The following is a 19219-nucleotide window of genomic DNA, read 5'->3' on the forward strand; positions in this document are numbered from 1 at the left end:
ACCATAACTGTGTGTTTATTATAGTAACCATGATGACAAAGGTCCTCTCACCCTGAGGAGGTTCCATTATTTTAACTTGAATCATGATCTATCCTGAAACCTAACAGAGTAGTTTTTGTGCCCAAACCTAACCAAACTGAGACTGTTCCATAAGCTTAACTGTGTGGTTATTATTGTAACCATGACGACCGCCGTAGAGGCACAATTTCACACACACACAGGGACATATGACCCATCGTTCAGGTTGGGGAACTTGTCGCTTTGTTAACAGAGTCTGCTATATAGCCTCTCTCTCTCTGCGTGTGTGTGTGTGAGAGAGAGAGGTATTTTCCTACAATTAAAAGTATAATGGGGTCACATCAGTGCAAGTCGATTTCACGTTTCTCAACTACCTGTTGCTTTTGAAAAAAAATGTCTCATATTTAAATGCCTGAATCACATTCTGTGATCCAAAACTAACAAAAAGAGGACATCCCTCCCTTTGAAGTCAAACCAGCCATCACTGTCAAACTGACTCTTTGAGTACAGTTCACACCAGACAACAACAAATATTTTACAATGTAATGATTGATTGGTGGTGCATGGGTTAATATGTAGGTAAAGTGCTGGGGTGAGATGACCTTCCTCCTTTAAAGAGTGCACTACCGATTGCACTCACAATGGACAGTTAAAAAACAAGGATCAGAATTGGTGCGGCAGAACCTGAGATATCTTCTTTTTAATTCCGAGCTGTCTTCTTCCTTGTCATTACCTGGCAGTTGGAAATTTGGGTGTGTTATGTTAGTGGCGGCTAATGTAGCCTCGAGCAGAGATGAGGAGCTGCAGAGGTCTAATAAGATCACCTCCGTCTCACTCCACACCGCCACTTTTTTTTTTTCTTTTTCAAACTTGTAGTGTTCGGACCAAACCAACGCTGATTCAAGTGACATCACTTGAGGCAGTTGGCCTGACTGCACGCAGCTCCCTCTGAAGCCCCTCCCCGAGACCTGTAGACGGACTTTAATGTGTAAAATCAGCGGAGTTTCCCTTTAACATCCAGATTTCTTTACCCTTTAACTTATTACACACTGTCTGGCAGTATCACACATATCAGCTTGTTTCAACTCTTCAAGGAGACTATATCATATTTACATTGGGTGGGTAAATATCATTTTATCCATTTGCCTGACTCACTTCGGTATCTTTGGAAATTCAGCGTCTCCAGTTGACTTTGAAAGAGTTGTGGTACACTGGTAGTTTTTTTTCCGAATGTTTCAATGACTTGTTCAAAGAAGTAATTTCCACTATAACCTTGCTTCGGACACAAAGCAAGGGGAGGCAACTTCTGAGAATGATGTAGTAGTAGATGTTCAAATTTCCTTTTTTTTGAACAGTTCTTATCCATTTTGGCTTAAAAGTTGAGAGTTCATTATTGACCTTGCACAGAGTAAATGGATTAAACGGAACCTTTGGGTGAGATTGTTTTGTAAAATGTTTCCAAGTTCAAGAATGAACTTTCAATCTCAACTTTTAAGGTAACTTGGACGAAAGAAGACTGTGTGATGCGACTTAAAGCTCCAGAGCGGACACCAAATTGACTGTGATTAGATTATTTTGTCGGCATCTGAAAAATGTTAAAAGTTTTTGTCTAATACGTGTGTGTGTGTGTTAATGTGCTCTCATGGAACGTATGCATGCTGTGTGTGTGTCTGTTTGTCTACAGTAGTTACAGTGACAAGGCTTGCTTTCTCTCCTTCTTCCTGTGTGTGTGTATGTGTATGTGTGTGTGTGTTAAAGTATCACAGAAGTGGCAGTCTGTCAGCTCTGCTTTTCTCTGCACTCTCCAGAACAATAGCTGGATTGGCCGTATGTGTGACACGTAGACCACACACCCTTAATAGTGACTGACAGCACTAAGGGCTGAAAGCAGCATGCACTACTGACACACACACACACACACACACACACACACACACATACACATACAGTACGTATACCTGAGGACACAATGGATGTGGGTGATCGCTGAAGGATTCAGTCAGTTTGTGTATTTTGTGAGTGCTCCTGTATATGTGTGTGTGTGTGCACGCATGCGTGTGCGCGCGTGTGTGTGTTTGTGCATGCGTTCATTCATGCATGTGAGCTTCAGCATATGTTCTGTTGAAAGTGTTCAGCTGTCTTCTTCTTGTAACGAAACTGTTCCATGTTGCAGAATCAAACGTCTCCCTCTCACTGCATCAAACCAAAGGAAAACGAAGGGAGATTAAAGTCTGTTAAAGCTTTTATTCTGTCTCATTTGTCAAACTATGGCCATGGAGACCAACTACTTTGGATTGGCTTGGGAACGTGCACTATTTTCAGTACCTGCAACGCTTGTCCTTGGAATAGAAAAATCATATTAACACTGCAGATCTTAGAATAACAATATTTAAACATGGAAAAAAGGGAAAGACAGAAAGGATGAAAGTGGAACAAATCGATAGAGATGGATGAATAAAGTGGGTTAAAATCTGCTTCTCACTGGTTAGAGCTATAAAGTGACGTTTCTCTTAAGATTGACAAAGATAATGGCAGTAAAGTTTCTATTTTTTGTTTCCTGAATCCAGGTTCAGTAGATTTCACATCATTGTTGAATCACATCATTGTTGAATCATAATGGCAATCTGTAAATAGTAATAACATGCTGAGATGCATTATTAATATTGTTTTAATGCATTAGAGATGTGATTTAACCCATCTGGACAGTGTTGTGGAGCATTCAGCAACCCATGAAGGAATTTCACTCCGAGCTTGGGATACCTTATTAATCTTGTTTCAAGGTTTGTTTCACGTCCACTGTTTTTTTTTTTTTTTCTTCTTCTTTTTTTTCTCCATTTTGTTAGCGAAGCCAATCATGTGAAAAGCATGATGTGTGTCAGAGTGGAGCACAAAACGGCTTCACTTTACTAACATGGTGGAACCAAAGGGACAGTAAAAGAGGCTGGAACAACACAAGTTAACCCATTAAGCATGAATGAGTCCAAAGCATTTGAAAAATGCAGTAAAAAGTGTTACTTTCAGCTTCTTTTTTCTTTGTTCTGCCCATGAAAACTATGAAATGTTGTGTTATTATACAGACCCACAGCTTTATACAGCATTGTTCCAGGCTCTGAAACACTGTGTTAGTGTCTAGTACGGTTCCCGTTATCCAATAATCACCTGGTGTATCTATCACTAAACTAAAACATCATATGAGCTGCATTGTTCATGCAAGTACAGGAAGTACAGCCAGTCATCTTTCTACTCATATACTTGAGTTCAGCCATAAGATGACTCACGCAGCCTGTTGAAGGTGGGAATGTTCTGCCTGTATTCCGCCTCGCCGTTCTGTAGAAAAGGTACCAACATGGAATGGGGAGGGGGCTTTGCTGTTCCGCCTTTATGCCGACACAGCTGGATTGACGCCTGTGTAAAATGGAGACACGTTATTGTCTCTGATTCCTGAATTCTGGCATGCTAGCTAAACATTTTTGTTCTGCAGCCAGCTTTTTTTGGTTCAGTCTAAACAAGCGAAATGATCGGCCTTCTTAACGGCATGTTTCCACATGTCTCTACTTCAAATTTTAATATTAAATCAGCAATACAAACCCAATAATCGATTAGTTAATGAACGGAAAATTAATCTTCTACAATTCTGATACTCGAAATTTAAGTCATTACTTGAGGAATAATTGCAAATATTTACCAGTTCAAGCCTCTCAAAGTAGATAACGTGATGCTTTTCTCTCTTATGTGAGGCTGTAAGTTGAGTGTCTTGTTTTGGTCGGACATAACATTTCATTTCACCTGAAAGAAGGAAAACGTGATCTTAACCTTTTAGAAAAGTTACAGACGTTTTGCTCTTTGCAGGTGAGGATTTTATCTGCTAACTCGAGGTAGTTAATGAGCAAACTTGGCCTCTTCACATCCTGCTTAGACAAGGCATGTATACTATAGAACTACAAACTATAGAACATACTAGTGAAAACGAGATAGTCTGTCTAGTTTATGTCTTTCATATAGTTCAGTGTAGTTCACACCATATTGATTAATTCCCCTCATGTTGCATAATAAAGTGCATGAGGGCTTGCAGTGGCCTTATCACTCTGAAGTGTGTCTACATGATCTGTAACTGTTGAGTGTGTGAAAACCAAGTGTGTGTGTGTGTGTGTGTGTGTGTATGTGTGTGTGTGACGGAGAGAGAGAGAGGGAGGGAGATAGACTTGTGGAAGGGGGCAGCACTGCTGTGCATTTGCACGAGCAGGGAGTGACGAGCCCTCTGGTCAAATGGCCCCTCCCCTCTGCACTCTCTCTCACACACACACACACAAACCGAGCGAAAGAGAAAGAGGCTCTGCTGCTGGCCCTTTAAGAGCTGAGCCTAGATCTCACAGCTTACAGCGAGGGAGGGAGAAGAGGAGGGACAGAGGCAGAGAGAGAGAGAGAGAGAGAGAGGGTGTGAGGCTGAAAGTGTGTGAGTAGAGAGAGAGAGAGAGGAACACAGACAGAGAGAGAGAGAGAGAGAATCAGCAGCGTGTGTGAGAGGTTGAAGGATCACTTCTATCCCGTCTTGTCTTGGGGAGACTAACCTCGTTCATCTGAGCATTGTGGGACTGTTTTATGTTGTTGTTGTCGAGAGAGACGGACCCTTACTCCAGCATGCTCACTGAGCCTGAGCTACCTCAGGAGTGTAACAGGTACGTGACGCTTTCTCACGCACACATGCACGCTCCTACACAGACCCACACACACACATTCACACACAGATGACAGAGATAGAGGACAGGACGGAGCGCGTCAGCGTTAGGGAGGAGAAGCTAAAGGGAGGATAGGAGGATAAAGTAGAAAGATATGTGTGTTTGAGAAGAGAAGACTCAGTCTGTGTGTGTGTGTGTGTGTGTGTGTGTGTGTCTGTGTGTTTAACATGTGAACTGTCTCCGCGAGTTGGCTGAGTTTGAGCCAGAGAGTGTGTGTGTGTGTGACAGAGTCAGAGATGGTAAAGGAGAGTTGATGATTGATTTTGGTTTTTGGAGAGATACCATATGCAAAGCTGGGGCAAAGCAGGCATTATATGTGTGTGTGTGTTTGTGTGTGTTTATTCATGCATGTGTTTGTCCCAGCAGTTACAGAAATGACTCTCTTTTTCCTCCTCTGTCCCTCCTGACTGAAGTTGTGTTCATGCACTTCACTACCCCATATACAAACTGCTAAAAACAGTGTTTGTGTGTGTGTATGTGAAAGACAAAGAGACTCTTAAAGAGAGAGAGAGATGTTTGTGTGTGTGTGTGTGTGTGTGTGTGTCAAAGTCAGAATGTGTGATCCCTTCATCATCTCATTTCCACTACTCACCACAACTTTATTTACTTCTGCTTTAGCAAGTTTTCAGTGTCTCTTTCTGTAAGAGCCGAACATTTTAAGCCACTATCAACAAGTCCAAAATACACAGAGAATTTCTATATTTTTAAACACTGAAAAAGTAACAGAGGAATGACTCCAAATAAATTATTTTTTCAGCCCGAAATTGAAATGTTTACACCCTGCCCCCCTGCTCTGGCTCTTCTTTGAAAATTTACTTATTTCCGATTTATTTTTCACTTAATCCAAATTCAACACATGCAAACCCTCAGTAATCCTATTGTCTATCTGCATGGTGTTGTTGTTTTTTTTCTTGCCTTATGCTAATGTTAATCTCACTGTGCTCCTCTGATGTTTGTGCGCGCCTGCGTCATTTAGAGGTGTGAACCCTCTAACCTTGCCCTTTTCTGACACTGTCAACACAAGTGCTTTTTGCCTGTGGAATAATGGTTGTTTGATGCTAATGCTGTGAGAGACAGATTATGTTATAATACCCCAGCGTTTTAATACTAAAACACACACACACACACACACACACACACTTGCATGCGCTGACACATACACACACACCTCTCTCCCCTCGCCTGCTTGACTTTTATTGCATTAAAGTAGCGCTCTGTTTTGCCCGATGAAAGTAATCTTTTTTTTTTTTCTCCGCGAGATAAACTGGGGTCGGTGGGGTGGGTTCGGGAGGATTTCAGGGGCCCCTTGAATTAAGAACACATTTAGATGTGGCAAAAATGTGTTATTAATAAACCGTTCAATCTGGTAAAGTGGTTGAAGAGAGAGAGAGAGACAGAAAAAAAAAAGATAACAACAGCTAGGAGGAATTAAAAATTTAAAGGATTACACCGAAAAGCAGAATGTATGGAGATAAATGCAGGGATTACAATGACTTAGGAGGAGAGCGCTTAAAACTCTTGCTTTCCAGTAATGCACTCCATCATTGTGGCTCTGGCCGTGTGTGTGTGTGTGTGTGTGTGTGTGTGTGTGTGTGTGTGTGTGTGTGTGTGTGTGTGTGTGTGTGTGTGCGTGTGTGTGTGTGTGTGTGTGTGTTCATATGTGGATGGATGTATGTGTGCGAGCGAGCGGGCGAGTGAGTGAGAGAGGGGGTATCTTCCAATCCGTGAGTTGCCAGTGTGTGTGTGCTCCAGCCTCGGTGGTCGCGATGCACTCGGTTCCTGCGTCTCTGTAAGTGTCCGCTCGCCTCCTTCACCCGTGCCTACTCTTTATCTCCTCATCACACTTCCTCTTCTTCTACTTTTCTTCACTTCTTCCCCTTTTTCTTCGTCCTCTTCTTCTTCTCTTTTTCTTAAATCATACAGTTGTTAAAATTCACTTGGAGTCACTTTTGATGGAAAAAAAGCTGATGAAGAAGAGTTTGGTAGAGTTTTAGAGGATGGTTTGTCTTTTATTTGTTTCATATGTAGTTTTTTTTTTAGAAGTGAGAAATCATAACTGACATTTTTTCATATTTTTATTTGTCAAATATGAGTCATCTACCTCGAGGGTTAAAAAAAAAAAACACATTTTAATTCTCATTTTATTTAAGTCAAAAAAAGTCTTGTGATAAGATTTTTGTCCCATCTAAAAATGCACCTTTTTCTTTGACAGAGCTTCGGTATTCTTCTATTGTATTGTATTCTATTGTAATTTTATATTCCAATCATGCTTTTCATGATTGAAAGTATTTTTTGGTTCTCTAAACGCTCGGCTGTGTATCAAAATTTCCAGTCGAAGCTGAAAACAGTGGAAACAGGCTGCCTTCACCAACATGGCCTCATCTGTTCACACAAACAGAACAGAAAATATACAGAGAGAGAAAAACGGAGAACGCCAAAGCTAAAGAGACCTGAACGCAGACGAGAAGACAGAGACATTTGAGGGAGCTGCCGTGGCAGCGGATGGAGAGATGAAGGGAAAGAAACGATGTGGTCAAACTGACACATTCCTCGCTGATGGAGAGAAGAAGAAGCAGGGTTACAGAAAAGTGAGAGTGCTGGAGATGAAGGGTAAGGGGGGAGGTGGTAAGGGGGTGTTTGGGGGTGGGCGGGAGGAGGGGGGCTCGAAGAGGTGAAGGAGGAGGAGAGAGGAGAGGAAGAGGTCTCTGTCGATGTGGTGTTAAGGCAGTGGTGGATTTTCACACCCTTCCATTTGTCTCCTACATTTATTAGGGTGTTTGTCTGTGTGTGAGTGTGTGTGTGTGTGTGTGTGTCAGTAAGTTTGAAGGGGGGGGGGCAGTCAACAGGGGTTGTGTCAACACTTTGAACGGTTTAAGCAGGACACAATCTGATACAATCTGACATTACTTGCGTCGCACTCAGCAACACGGACGGCGGCAGCAGCCTGAAGCATTTGACTAATTTTCATTGAGACAAACAGTTTTTTTATTTGTAAAAATTATTTTCTTTAAGCAGAGGAAGTTTATTTAGTCACATTCTGCACTCACGTACAGTTTACAGGTACTTGTGATTTACTTTAGAATTATTTTCTGCTCTTCGTACTTGTACTCTGACACATTTCTTTCTACTCATTGTCGTCTTTGCTACATTTACTTGACGGCTGTAGTTATTTTTCAAATTAACATTTGATATAAAAACAATTATCTCTTCCTGGAATATAATGCATTGTTACAGATTAAACTACCTAGTAGTATATGAAGAAGTTACAATAAGCTCCAGATTGACCCAGTGCAACAATAAAATGCTGCTTACACTTTAATGCATCAGTATTAATAATTATTATGACATACATAGAGTATAACAATAAAAACATTCTGCATAATTAGTACTTTAACTTTTCAAACTTTCATCTAATACTTAAGTAAAAGTATTTTCATAGCGTGATGTTACTGGTTCTACTAAATGTGTATTCCACCCCTGTTTATTTGTATTTATTTGAATAATTATTGGCTTTTATTTTGTAAGACAAATTCTTGTGGCCGGTGATAAAAACTTGTTTCTAATTTAAGTGAGCAGTTCTGCTTCCAGTGTAAGTGTCGCTGTACTTCATTTAAAAGGGCGAGATTAAAGTGGTGTGTGTGTGTGTGTTTGAGGAAGGGGAGAATGTGTGTGTCTGTAAAGGAGAGAGAGAGAGAGAGAGTAGAGTAATTGAGTAGAGTGTCCGTGCTCTGCAAACTAATGCGCCATTCTGCCCCTCTCTTCCCCTGTGGCCCTGTCCTGGCCTCCCTCTCTCTCTCTCACCCTCTCCCTCTCTTGCTCGCGCTCCCTCCATCACCCCTCCACCCCTCACCCCCACGCCCCCACCACCACCACCACCACCACCTCGGACTGGAGGCCATTGTCTGGGCCATATTGTCTGTCCCCAGAGAGCCTTGATAACCGTGTCTCCATCCACGGAGCGAGAGGGGGGCAAGAAAGAAAGAACGACAGACAGAAAAATACCAGAGGAGAATGCTAAACCCACACCCCCACAACCCCCACACCCCCCTACCTCCTCCCCACTTCCTCCCCTCTCTCAGCACACTCTCACCCCTCCAACTCTCTCCCACCACGACCTCCCACCCCGGTGCGATCAGCTGACCCTTTTCGATAGCCAATAGAAGAAAGGGAGGGGGAATATTAGGGTTCATTTGCTCTTGTTGTTGTTGTTGTTGTTTATGGATGGGGGAGGAGGGGGAAGGGGGGGGATAAAAGTGAGAGAGTGATGGGGTGTTTGAAGTGACTGTGACAAAGAGAGAGAAAGTGTGTATGAAAAACAGAGAGAGACAGACAGACAGAAGTGTCCCTCCAGGGTAACTAGAGTCTGGTCATATGACATGAGGTCGCAGGGGAGGGGTCAAAGGTCAGACAGAGGTATTGCATTGTCAACAGGGCAGGAAAACTCCAGCTGCGTGCACGCATGTGTGTGTGTGTGTGTGTGTGTGTGTGTGTGTGTTCATCCAGGATTTCACACTTCACATCCCTTGTTGTCTCCTTCTCTTCTTCTCCTCCTAATACTTCCATTTCTTCAGCTTTCCATCAATCTAGGTATCCTGTCTTACACTGATCTCACTATTTTGCCCTCTCTCCCTCTCTCTCTGTCTGTCAAACACACACACACACACTCACAGAAACGCACACACACCCCATTTACCATCCTTCCAATCCACAATAGGAGACAGTGTTAGAGGCTCAGAGCTCCCTCCCAGAGCGCTACAATGAAACCTCTGTCTTTCCAGGTAGTGAGGGAGGGAGAGAGAGAGAGAGAGAGCGCGCGCGAGAGAGGGAGGGGTGGGGGAGATAGAGAGAGAGGGAGGGAGGGATGGGGGGGTGGGGGTCAGAGGAAAAAGGAGGAGACCATTTGGGCCGAGGTGGGAGAGTTTCAAAGTGCGGGACGAAAGAAAGAGGCCAGCTGGGAGAGAGTGTGTGTGTGTGTGTGTGCGTGCGTGCGTGCGTGCGTGCGTGTGCGTGTGCATGCGTATTTGTGTGTGTTGTCATTTACGTGAGAGAATGAGCTTGTATCAGTGTGTGTTTGTGTGTGTGTGTGTGTGTGTGTGTGTGTGTGTGTGTGTGTGTGTGTGTGTGTGTCTGTTTTACGGGGGCAGGCCAAGTCGCTGACAGTGAGACAAATGTTGTGACTGCTTTATGGATTGCTTAACAAATGCAGCACAAATAGTGGCCTGGCACAACAATGGAAAAACACTGTCCCTCGCTCAATAAACATTATGCAGCGTCTCCCCCTCGCAAAACACCAGGGGAGCGGGGCCGCCATCCACCGGATGCACTTTTCCTCTCTCCGTCTGTTTTTTCTCTCCCTCCTCCTCCCCCATCTCTGTCTTTCTGCCTCTCTTCTTCCCTTTTCTATAGCAACACTCAAGATTTTCCCACGGACAGATTTTGTACGGCCATAAACTGATGATAGATAGATAGATAGATAGATAGATAGATAGGTATTCCTCATCCCTCCCTCTGTCCTTCCTCTTTATTCCATCTTTTATTTCGTGCTGAAATGTCAGTGACGATCACGTTGTCCGGTGACTCAGTGTAAAGACATAAATAAGGTTTTAAAGAGGGGGAAAAGCTGAAAACATGACAGGGAAAGTATGTGGAGCGATGCCTTGCTGGTGACTAAAGCTTTGGGTGGATGAATGGACGAGAGAGCAAGACAGACAAACAGAGGGAGAGAAAGAGAGAGAGAGAGAGAGAGAGAGAGAGGTAGTCCCAGAGGCCACATGAGTTAGCCCACGTCTTTTGCGCCCACCCCCTCCTTCCCCCTCAGCACACACATACACAACACATGACTGTCTCTCCAGCTTGCGTGCGTGCGTGTGTCTGCGTGTGTGTGTGTGTTTGTGTGCGTTTGAGTGTGGCTGTGTGTGTGTGTGTGTGTGTGTGTGTGTGTGATTAACAGCAGTGACATTAGGTTATGTGTTATTGCCTTTTGTGGTTTAGCTGGACAGGAAACACGGTTTGGGCTGTCGGCCGCCGATTTAGGGCACCTCACAGAGGATGCTTTGTGTGTGAGGCTGAGTGTGTGTCTGCTCCTTTGTGTGTGTGTGTGTGTGTGTGTGTGTGTGTGTAAGGGTGTGTCTGTGTGTATATAGGAGTGTGTGAGCATATACAGGCAGGAGCTGTGTTCATAATTTCTCCCTATTGCACACTGTTTATTTCAACAGAGAAAGACGTCGGGGAAAATTCAGCAGGCATTTTAGATCCGTCCTAACAAGCAGGAAATTTTTACTTTCCGATGCTACGGCGCAGTTTCGCTCAATGTCGAAACATATTTGGAAATAGTTTTTAGATTTGTTTTGACACAAATTTTCTACGTCATTTATACATTAGAGATTTAAGAAATGTAACTTTTACGCTTAGAAGTTCTTAACACCCTCTCAAAGTCTAAAAAACTATATAATATTTATATTCGAAGTGCTGTAATGTAACAGAGCCACACCAAGGAAAGAGGTCCCCCCTCCCTTAATCTTTATCCCTCCATCTCAGCCTTTTCTCACTGTTGCTGCCCCACTCTTCCCACTGTTCAAAAGGACAGCCTATAAATAGATATTAGGCAATATCCTTAAGAGTCTGCACAGAGAAGACGAGAGAGAGGGAGAGAGGGAGAGAGGGAGGGATGGAGCGACATTCTTACAAACAGCTGATTGTGTAAAGAGGGAACAGTAAGTAAGACAACACCGGGGGGAGAGGGAGACAAGAAGACAGAGAGAGGGACAGAGCAGGAGGACAGTCGATGTTAAAATAAGAGAATAATTCAAGAGTGTGTGACGGAGAGATAGAGACAGAGCGAGGAGGAGAAACTGTTTTGAAAGCTGAGAATAGGAAACGCAACGGGAGAAAAAAAGAGAAGGAGAAGGGAAAAAAAAAGAAAAAGCGATGGCAATAAAGCGACTGATAGCTTGACACGGAGGGAAACATTTGTTTAAATTCCCGCCTGAGGTGTCATACAGATGTAAATGTTGCGGTCGGCTCCTCGGAGGCAAAAACGCCCTGGGCGCCTTATCTAAAAGGCACATTCCGCTCAACTATTTTGATATGCCCTTCCATTCCCTCAGAGAACAATTTCAAAGATAACTCGCATTTCCACGCAAATAGACCCGCACCTGAGTGACAGGCAGGCAGTTCACAGCAGTCACAAGGTGGCGGAAAAAAACACACACACACACACCACACACACACACACACACACACACACACACACACACAAATGTCACTTTGACTCTTGACAGCACTTTGGAATTAGCCGCCGTGCTTATTTTTACTGTAGACGATGGATTCGACTGACTGTGCGGTGCATGTTTGTGTAGTAGTTGAAATAATGGGCTGTAATTTAAAGAGAGGCTGAGCACATACACACACATACATGCACGCACACACACACACACACACACACACACATATGCACACGCAGAAGCATAGACACTTTACTGTGGAATTCTCCAGAGGAGGCTCCCACGCTCCCTGAAAGCTTGTTCTGAGTAGAGGAGTTAACAAGAGCAGTTAGCAGTATGATTATGTTAGCAGCCAGACACACCGAGCGAGAGAGCCGGGCGTGTGTGTGTGTGTAAGTGTGTGTGTGTGATAGCCTGTGACATTTCTGCGATGGCTGCTTTGTCTTTCACTCACTCCTCATTGAAGCTGAAACAAATCTTTGCCCCCATTTTGCTTAATTCATTCGATGTGTGTGTGTGTGTGTGTGTGTGTGTGTGTGTGTGTGTGTGTGTGTGTTTTTTAAATGTTTTTTGCATGTGTGAGCTCCCTCGCTTGCGTGTTCATAAGCCGGCTGCCTGTATTTAAACATGCTTGCGTGTGCGTAAGCTTGCCGCTGCTGACGTGCCAACATGAAATGGGCACGTTGATTACAGTAAGCGACGGCCAGGAGACGGTTAACCACCATCGATGGCGATTATTCGGCCCGTTAATGGACGTCCGTCTCTGTCCGATTAGTGACTTAGCAGCAGTGGACATATGTGATATGAGAGGGACTTAGCCGAGGAGCCGCTAATCATCAAAAAGCCAAGGGGAAGTGGTGCTCTAATCTCAGCTTAGAGCTCTCACTGTGTGCATAGTTGTGTGTGTGTGTGTGTGTTTGAGAGAGAGAGGTTGATGGGTAGAAAAGACAAACAGCTGATTATAATTTTGTTTCTTTGGAGTTTACTTATTAATTTGATTTGTAAATCAAAAAATACACTGCAATATTGTTGCAGTGGTGTTATGTCATTTGAAATGTCATTACTGTGCTTTATAGAAAGGGCTAGCAGCGTGTGTGTGTGTGTGTTAGAGACTGCGTTTGGCGTGAGATGTTGAATTTTTGGCTTTGTAAGATGGGGCAAAATTATGCTAATATTCTCTAATTATGACCTGGACGACGCTGCCAATTTATCGACTTAATAAAACCTCATCTTTTTTAATCCTCGCATCGCTCCGCGCTTTCAAACGTCTTCCTCCGGGTCTCTCCCGGCGTGACAGCCCCTGCCAAACTTTAAATGAAGTAGCCGGCGTAACCTGCACACCCGCCGTGCCCAATTGTATAGTAATTCCACTTCAAAGGCGAACGGGAGGGAGAGAGGGATTTTATAGCCGGAGAGGAGCTGTGAACGGCCTCCCCATTCATAGACACCCACCTCAGAGGAAGTAGTAGCAGAGGTGGGGGGGGTGAAAAAGAAGAAGAGGGGCAAAATACAGCAAAAAGAATGATGAAATGAAGCACAGTTATTTTCTTCAGGAGAGTGAAGTGCTCGCTCTGGCCTGCAGAGTTTTTGGATATCTGTGTTGCTTCCTGTGTTAATGTGTAACTGTTCTTGTCTATGGATTGCCTCTCCATTTAGAACCGCCAGTGTGGCTACTGTGGTTAAATAATAAAGACAATAAAATAATAAAAAACAAAATTCCTGCTTTCTATAGCTGAGCCAAAGTGCGACATTAGTGAGGTGAGCAGATTCAAAACTGACCCCAGGTCTGTGTGCAGGGGTTATGGCTAGGCAGACGTGCGCACATATGGGACACAAGGGGAGGTGTGTGTGTGTGTGTGTGTGTGTGTGTGTGTGTGTGTGTGTGTGTGTGTGTGTGTGTGTGTGTGTGTGTGTGTGTGTGTGTGTGTGTGTGTGTGTGTGTGAGAGAAACAAAAGGCTTCAGTGTGAGAGAGTGAAAGGAGGTAAAGTAAACAGACAGACCTGCAGTGTTGAGAGCCTCTGTTCTATGTATGTGCACTTTTGTGTGTGTTTAAAAGTTTGCGCTCACTCACCCACACACAGTTTTCGCCTCTTTCATCGTATCAATAAGTGTTATCAAAAGTCAATTTCAGTTTTAATATCTATTGCATTTAATGATAGCAGCGTGGCGTCTTATCTCTGAAGTCTTTTGTCATTGAAACAAATAGAGCATCTTTACTGGTCATTTATGGCCTCAGCTTTTGCTGAGCAAGCCCACGTAGGTAGAGCGTCCAAGAAAAACAGATAAAGAAATCAGCTGCTGATACACATTCCACTCTGTTGACTCCCAGAAACGTCTGTGTGTGTGTGTGTACGTGTGTGTACGTGTGTGTATGTGTGTGTGTCTCCACACTGACCTACATGAAATTCTAACTTGTTCAGCAGTGAGGAAAACGTACAAAAAAGCCATTAAAATACTGAGACTGTACTTTTACAGAACTTGATGTAGTAGTAAAAACTGTACTTCTCTGTTGTGGTGATTTTATAATTTTCTGATTTAACTCCAAATGAAGTATTACATGGGTCCCTCATCAGTAGGTGAAATTGCACAACCTTTAAAAGCTCTGCAGAGCCCATTGAAACTCAAAAATGCATGCAAAGCAAACAAAACAGCCTCTGTGTTCCTGAAAACTTGACTTTCTGGAGATAAAAAAAAAAAAAAGAAAAAAGTTCCTCAGCAATATGCACATGATAACACCAATTTGTAAACTGGTTTAGATCATTAGATTATCTATGAGGTCTAGAAATCTTGGAGGCAAAATCTTCCAAAAACAATTAAGCTTATTGAATTACATCACTACAGTGGAAAGTTAGTCTTTTTTTTTTTCTTTTTTTTTTACAGTGTTTCTGGAGCGTAGTTGATTCGATTTTGACCTTAACCATCCCTGTGATAAAGCAACATTTTGGGTTGGGTTTCGTAGCGTGGCGCTGTCCTCAACGCCTCCAGTGAGCAGCACTCAATATTGTTTGCCTTTCCACTGTCATAAGGTAAATAAGCAATGAATTAGTGGCAGGGCTGCTCCTAGGAACAATGCCAGATGTACAGTCCAGAGGAAATCCAATAGAGTCAAGAGGGTAATCAGTTTACTGGAGACAAGCAGGGGGGGAGAGGGGAAGAATTTAAGAGAGGAAGGCCGGAGAGGAAGACGGAGCAAATCAGAGACAGACGATGTATGGATGGAGGATGAAGACTTGATGATGTAGCAAAAGAGAGAACGAGCAGAAAACAGCTTGTGAAACGAGGGGAACGAAAGAGGTAGAGAGGGGTTTGAGAGTCGGACGCCTGTTGCTTATTTCTTGTTTTCAGCCGCTTCCCATCACACACACACTCACACACACACACGCACACACGCACACCCCTCCCCTCCAGTTTTCACAGTCTCTCCATCCCTCCATCCACGCCTCCATCCCTCCATCCCTGTCATGCGTTGCCTCTGTGCGACTGAGTGTTAGCAGCCTATTACCCAGGGTCATAGTCACAGTGGCTTCAAGGCTGACAAGTGCATCTGAAAGCACTCAGGCGATCCTGAGAACCACATTAAATTCTATTATTGCCACATAGTCACTTCATCCCTATTCAGCTGAAGTACAGGGAGGCAAATTTACCTTGTGAGAGACAGAGTTCACCTAATAGATGTGGCTTTATATCCTTTCCTTCTTTTCAAGGGAACAAAGCCACAGTAACAAATGCAAACAGCGGGGCCCTTGTGTTGCTTGCTATTTTCCTCCAGTTCCTCTATTGTCCAGAGGTTTTCATAAACACATATAATTGTCACTGTGCATACTGCTCTCACTATCTGTCTTTCTCTCTCTCTCTCTCTCTTTCTTTCTTTTTTTTTTCTCCCTCTTTCGCACTCTATGTCTCTCTCTCTGAAAGCCCATTGTCAAGACATGGTCATTTCCTCAACAATGCCAGTGCAAGCGGGCTCCATTTGCAGTAATGGCCCCGTCTTTTGGAAACGTGAACGTTGAATGGCCCCCATGGTAAACATACTGTAAGACCTGAGAGTGTGTTTGAAGGTCTGCCAAGGAGCTGGGTGCTCACAAACTGACTGAAGGGGATATTGTGAGGAATTGCACTGGGAGAGCTCTGTCGTCTGAATGTGCTGAATGTGCAAAAAAAAAAAAAACTAATCCAGAGAAAAGGGAAGATAGAGAATTGGTGTAGGTTGTTGAGCTGAATCGGATTTGGTGAATACCTGCAGGAAGGACTTAAAGATGTCTTCATGGGAGCATTTTGCTGTAGTTTACACACAAAGTGGATAAAAATAAAAATGGGAGTTGGACTATCCAGGAATTTACAGGAACTAGATCCATCCACAGGAAGCTCCACACTCTCTGTTGCCACCATCATGTAACTCCAGTTCTCGACCTGTTATATCATCCTTTGAATATTGCTCACTCTTCCTCCTGTTTTTCCTCCTCTCTCTGTCTTTCTATCTCCCTTCTTCTCCCTCCTTTTTTTTTCCAGGATGTCTTCCAAGCGACCAGCCTCTCCATATGGGGGGACAGATGGAGAGGTAACCATGGCAACCAGCAGACAGCGAGTGGAGGATGAGGAGAGCGAGGGACTGGGCGGTGTCATCCACCTCCCCCTGGCCTCCTACTGCGGCAAGGTGTCCCCTCGCTCGCCCCCCAACCGCAACTTGGACAGCCCCCTCAACATGGTAAGGACGGCTACCGCTTTCATGCCCGATTGTCATTTAGTGTTTCTGTGGTTGGAAGGACCCACCTATGGGTGGCCGCTGCCTCGAGCGCCGGCTCACGGGTCGTGCTTTGAAACAGGTACAACATGGTGCGACCCACAGCGTGCTACAGCTTCAGGTTCACAACTTCACATCACTTTGCTCTCCGGTTGAAAAACTTTTTATAAAAACATTTCAGTAATGTTTAATATAAGAAAAACACATTAGCTAGAAGTGCCATGACACACACATTTTAGATTCAGTGTGGCTTACACCTCCCGAGGACATCATTATCTGATGTTCACTGACAATGCACATCCGTAAATCCACTTAGAAAATCACTGGAAACAAAACACGTCTAATAACTCCTGAGCTTGCTTGAGAGTCATCATGTTTTAACGGTTTCTTCAGTCTCAAAATAATCAGCTCTTTTCAGGTGCGCAGGTGTATTCCAAACAGGATCTGCTAATAGCTAATTCTGCATTTTCTAAATGGTGGTTTCGCTAAAATGTAAACAAACGGAGGCTAAAGTCGGAGCTCAAGTTGTAGACGACAGTGTAACCCACTGAAACCATGGCAACGTTATACTTCCTGTTTACATCCCCGAAAAGAATTAAGGGAACTGTAGTTTCAAAACTTAGAACAGGATTGTCCCAACAAATAGATGTGAAACAAAGAACATTTCACATGAGTGACAAAATCCGTTAATATGAACTTATTTTGAGCTGCAATGTCAGCAGAATGTCTCATCAACATGTTTCTTACATTCCTGGAACACTGGCACTCCATTCACTTGAAGATAAAACATAAAACAAACAAAATCAAATTTAAATGACATACATCCATTTTTGTTTCTGTTGTTTTAAAAAAAAAAAAAAAAAAAAAACGTCCTAAAACATGTACAAGTTCTACTCACCTGCAAGTTCACTGTGCAGGCCTCGTCACTGGCCTCCATCTCTCTGTCTCTGTTGGGTCTCAGCCCTGTAATGCCGTTTGCCTTTCTGTGTATGAGAGGCTCGAGGTTGAAAGTGAACCCCGGGGCACAGACCCCAGATCAGATTATGTTCACCGTAATCCTGACCTCCAGCATTACGCAGGGATAGTCAGCAGCGAGGATGGAGTGAAGCCCTCTCTGTAATACAGGCTTCGTAAATGAGCAGGAGAAGCAGGTAGCGCCCGGTGCCAGTAAATTAAAACCTTTGGTAGAAAAATGTTTTATTTCTGTGGACGTACTTGGCTAGAAATTAACTTCTTTTATTTGCTATCTTTTGAAATGGGTATATAATGCAGTTTCAGGAATGAAACATGTTCAAAATAATTAGAATTATCTTGTTTATATTGAATTTCCAGTAATTTGTGGACAAGTAAACAGAAATGTTTCTGCATATTCAAAACAAAATGATTGGATTTACAGTCTGGATCCCTTTGATTTTAGCATGTTGTTTATTCTCCTTATGCTGACTTCAGAGTCACCTTTGAAACCCCCATCAAAAACAACTGCACACATCTCAGCAATGAGGAAACAAAATATATGTATTTGATAGACATGAAAAGAGTGAGATTTCTAAAGAGGTAGAAATTGACTTTCTCCATGAGTGAAAAGCAGTTTGGTGCTTAGAGATGGAGGTTGTGGTAGGTGTTGTTTTTTTTTTTTTTTAAATGGGGGAAAAAAACGAAGGTTCAAGGCTACTGTTTGGGCGCGCACGTGTTTTTGCTTTTATGTGCGCGCCACCAGCCGTCGCCTTGAGCCCGCTTGATGCACAGTTGCGTGACTGCAAAATGTGAGCCATTGCAGTGAGTCATTTTCTTTGGGATGAAGTGTGACATTGTTGGTGGCGCTGAATGTATGGCTCTGTTTTTGTAAGTGCTTTTGAGTGTGTGTGTGTGTGTGTGTGTGTGTGTGTGTGTGTGTGCATGTGTGTTCGCACAGTTTCATCTTCTGTGTGATTCACATTAAATAATAGTGTAGGACTCGCAGTGTATACTTTTATTGTAAACTGCTGTTAGTTGATGTGTGTGTTTGTGAGTACACAACTATGTGTGCGTTTAAAGATGACTGTCTCCCTGCATGTGGCTCATTACACATTCTATACATGTGGTGTGATTTACAATATATGTTCAGTGCAGAAGTGTGATTACATGACTGTGTAGGGTATTACATGATGCTTGTATGCATTATTTCGTTTTTATTTTCTAAATTGTGTTTTGTGTTTGCGTAAGAAATTGTTGACTATCCTCCGTGGCAAACATGTGATGAACCTTTTTTTCCCGCTGCAGTGTGTTTTCACTTTGTGTGTGACATGGTGTCAGTGCCTTCCCCTGAGCCCTCACCTTGATACACACAGGCGCACACCTTGTCACAGCAGTGCTCTGATAACAACCGTCGACCTTTCCCCCATACCGACGATAAAACAATGAAACGGTGCTTAGGAGCTGTAATGGAAGGCTAATTCTGTAATTAGCCCGCTGATTAGCCTGTAGGCCCCTCCCACGGTGGACTCTGCGTGTGTGGCAGGTG

At 43.4% G+C, this 19219-nt stretch overlaps 1 protein-coding gene across 15 annotated transcripts in view; it reads left to right on the forward strand.

Annotated features, from left to right (window-relative positions):
- sox5 (SRY-box transcription factor 5) overlaps positions 1-19219 on the forward strand; it is a 235884-nt gene that overhangs the window by 133959 nt on the left and 82706 nt on the right. For 9 of the 15 annotated variants that reach the window (XM_056367182.1, XM_056367192.1, XM_056367193.1 and 6 more), the window contains exons 1-2: positions 4450-4694; positions 16488-16683. In XM_056367182.1, coding sequence (XP_056223157.1) covers positions 4618-4694; positions 16488-16683 — 273 coding nt within the window. In that variant the 5' untranslated portion in view covers positions 4450-4617. Of the gene's footprint in view, positions 1-4449; positions 4695-6443; positions 6544-16487; positions 16684-19219 lie in introns of those variants that run through there. The other 6 variants (XM_056367186.1, XM_056367189.1, XM_056367187.1 and 3 more) reach the window with 3 other exon arrangements.

This window comes from Seriola aureovittata, chromosome 22 (genome assembly GCF_021018895.1).
Source record: "Seriola aureovittata isolate HTS-2021-v1 ecotype China chromosome 22, ASM2101889v1, whole genome shotgun sequence".
Taxonomy (NCBI): Eukaryota; Metazoa; Chordata; class Actinopteri; order Carangiformes; family Carangidae; genus Seriola; species Seriola aureovittata.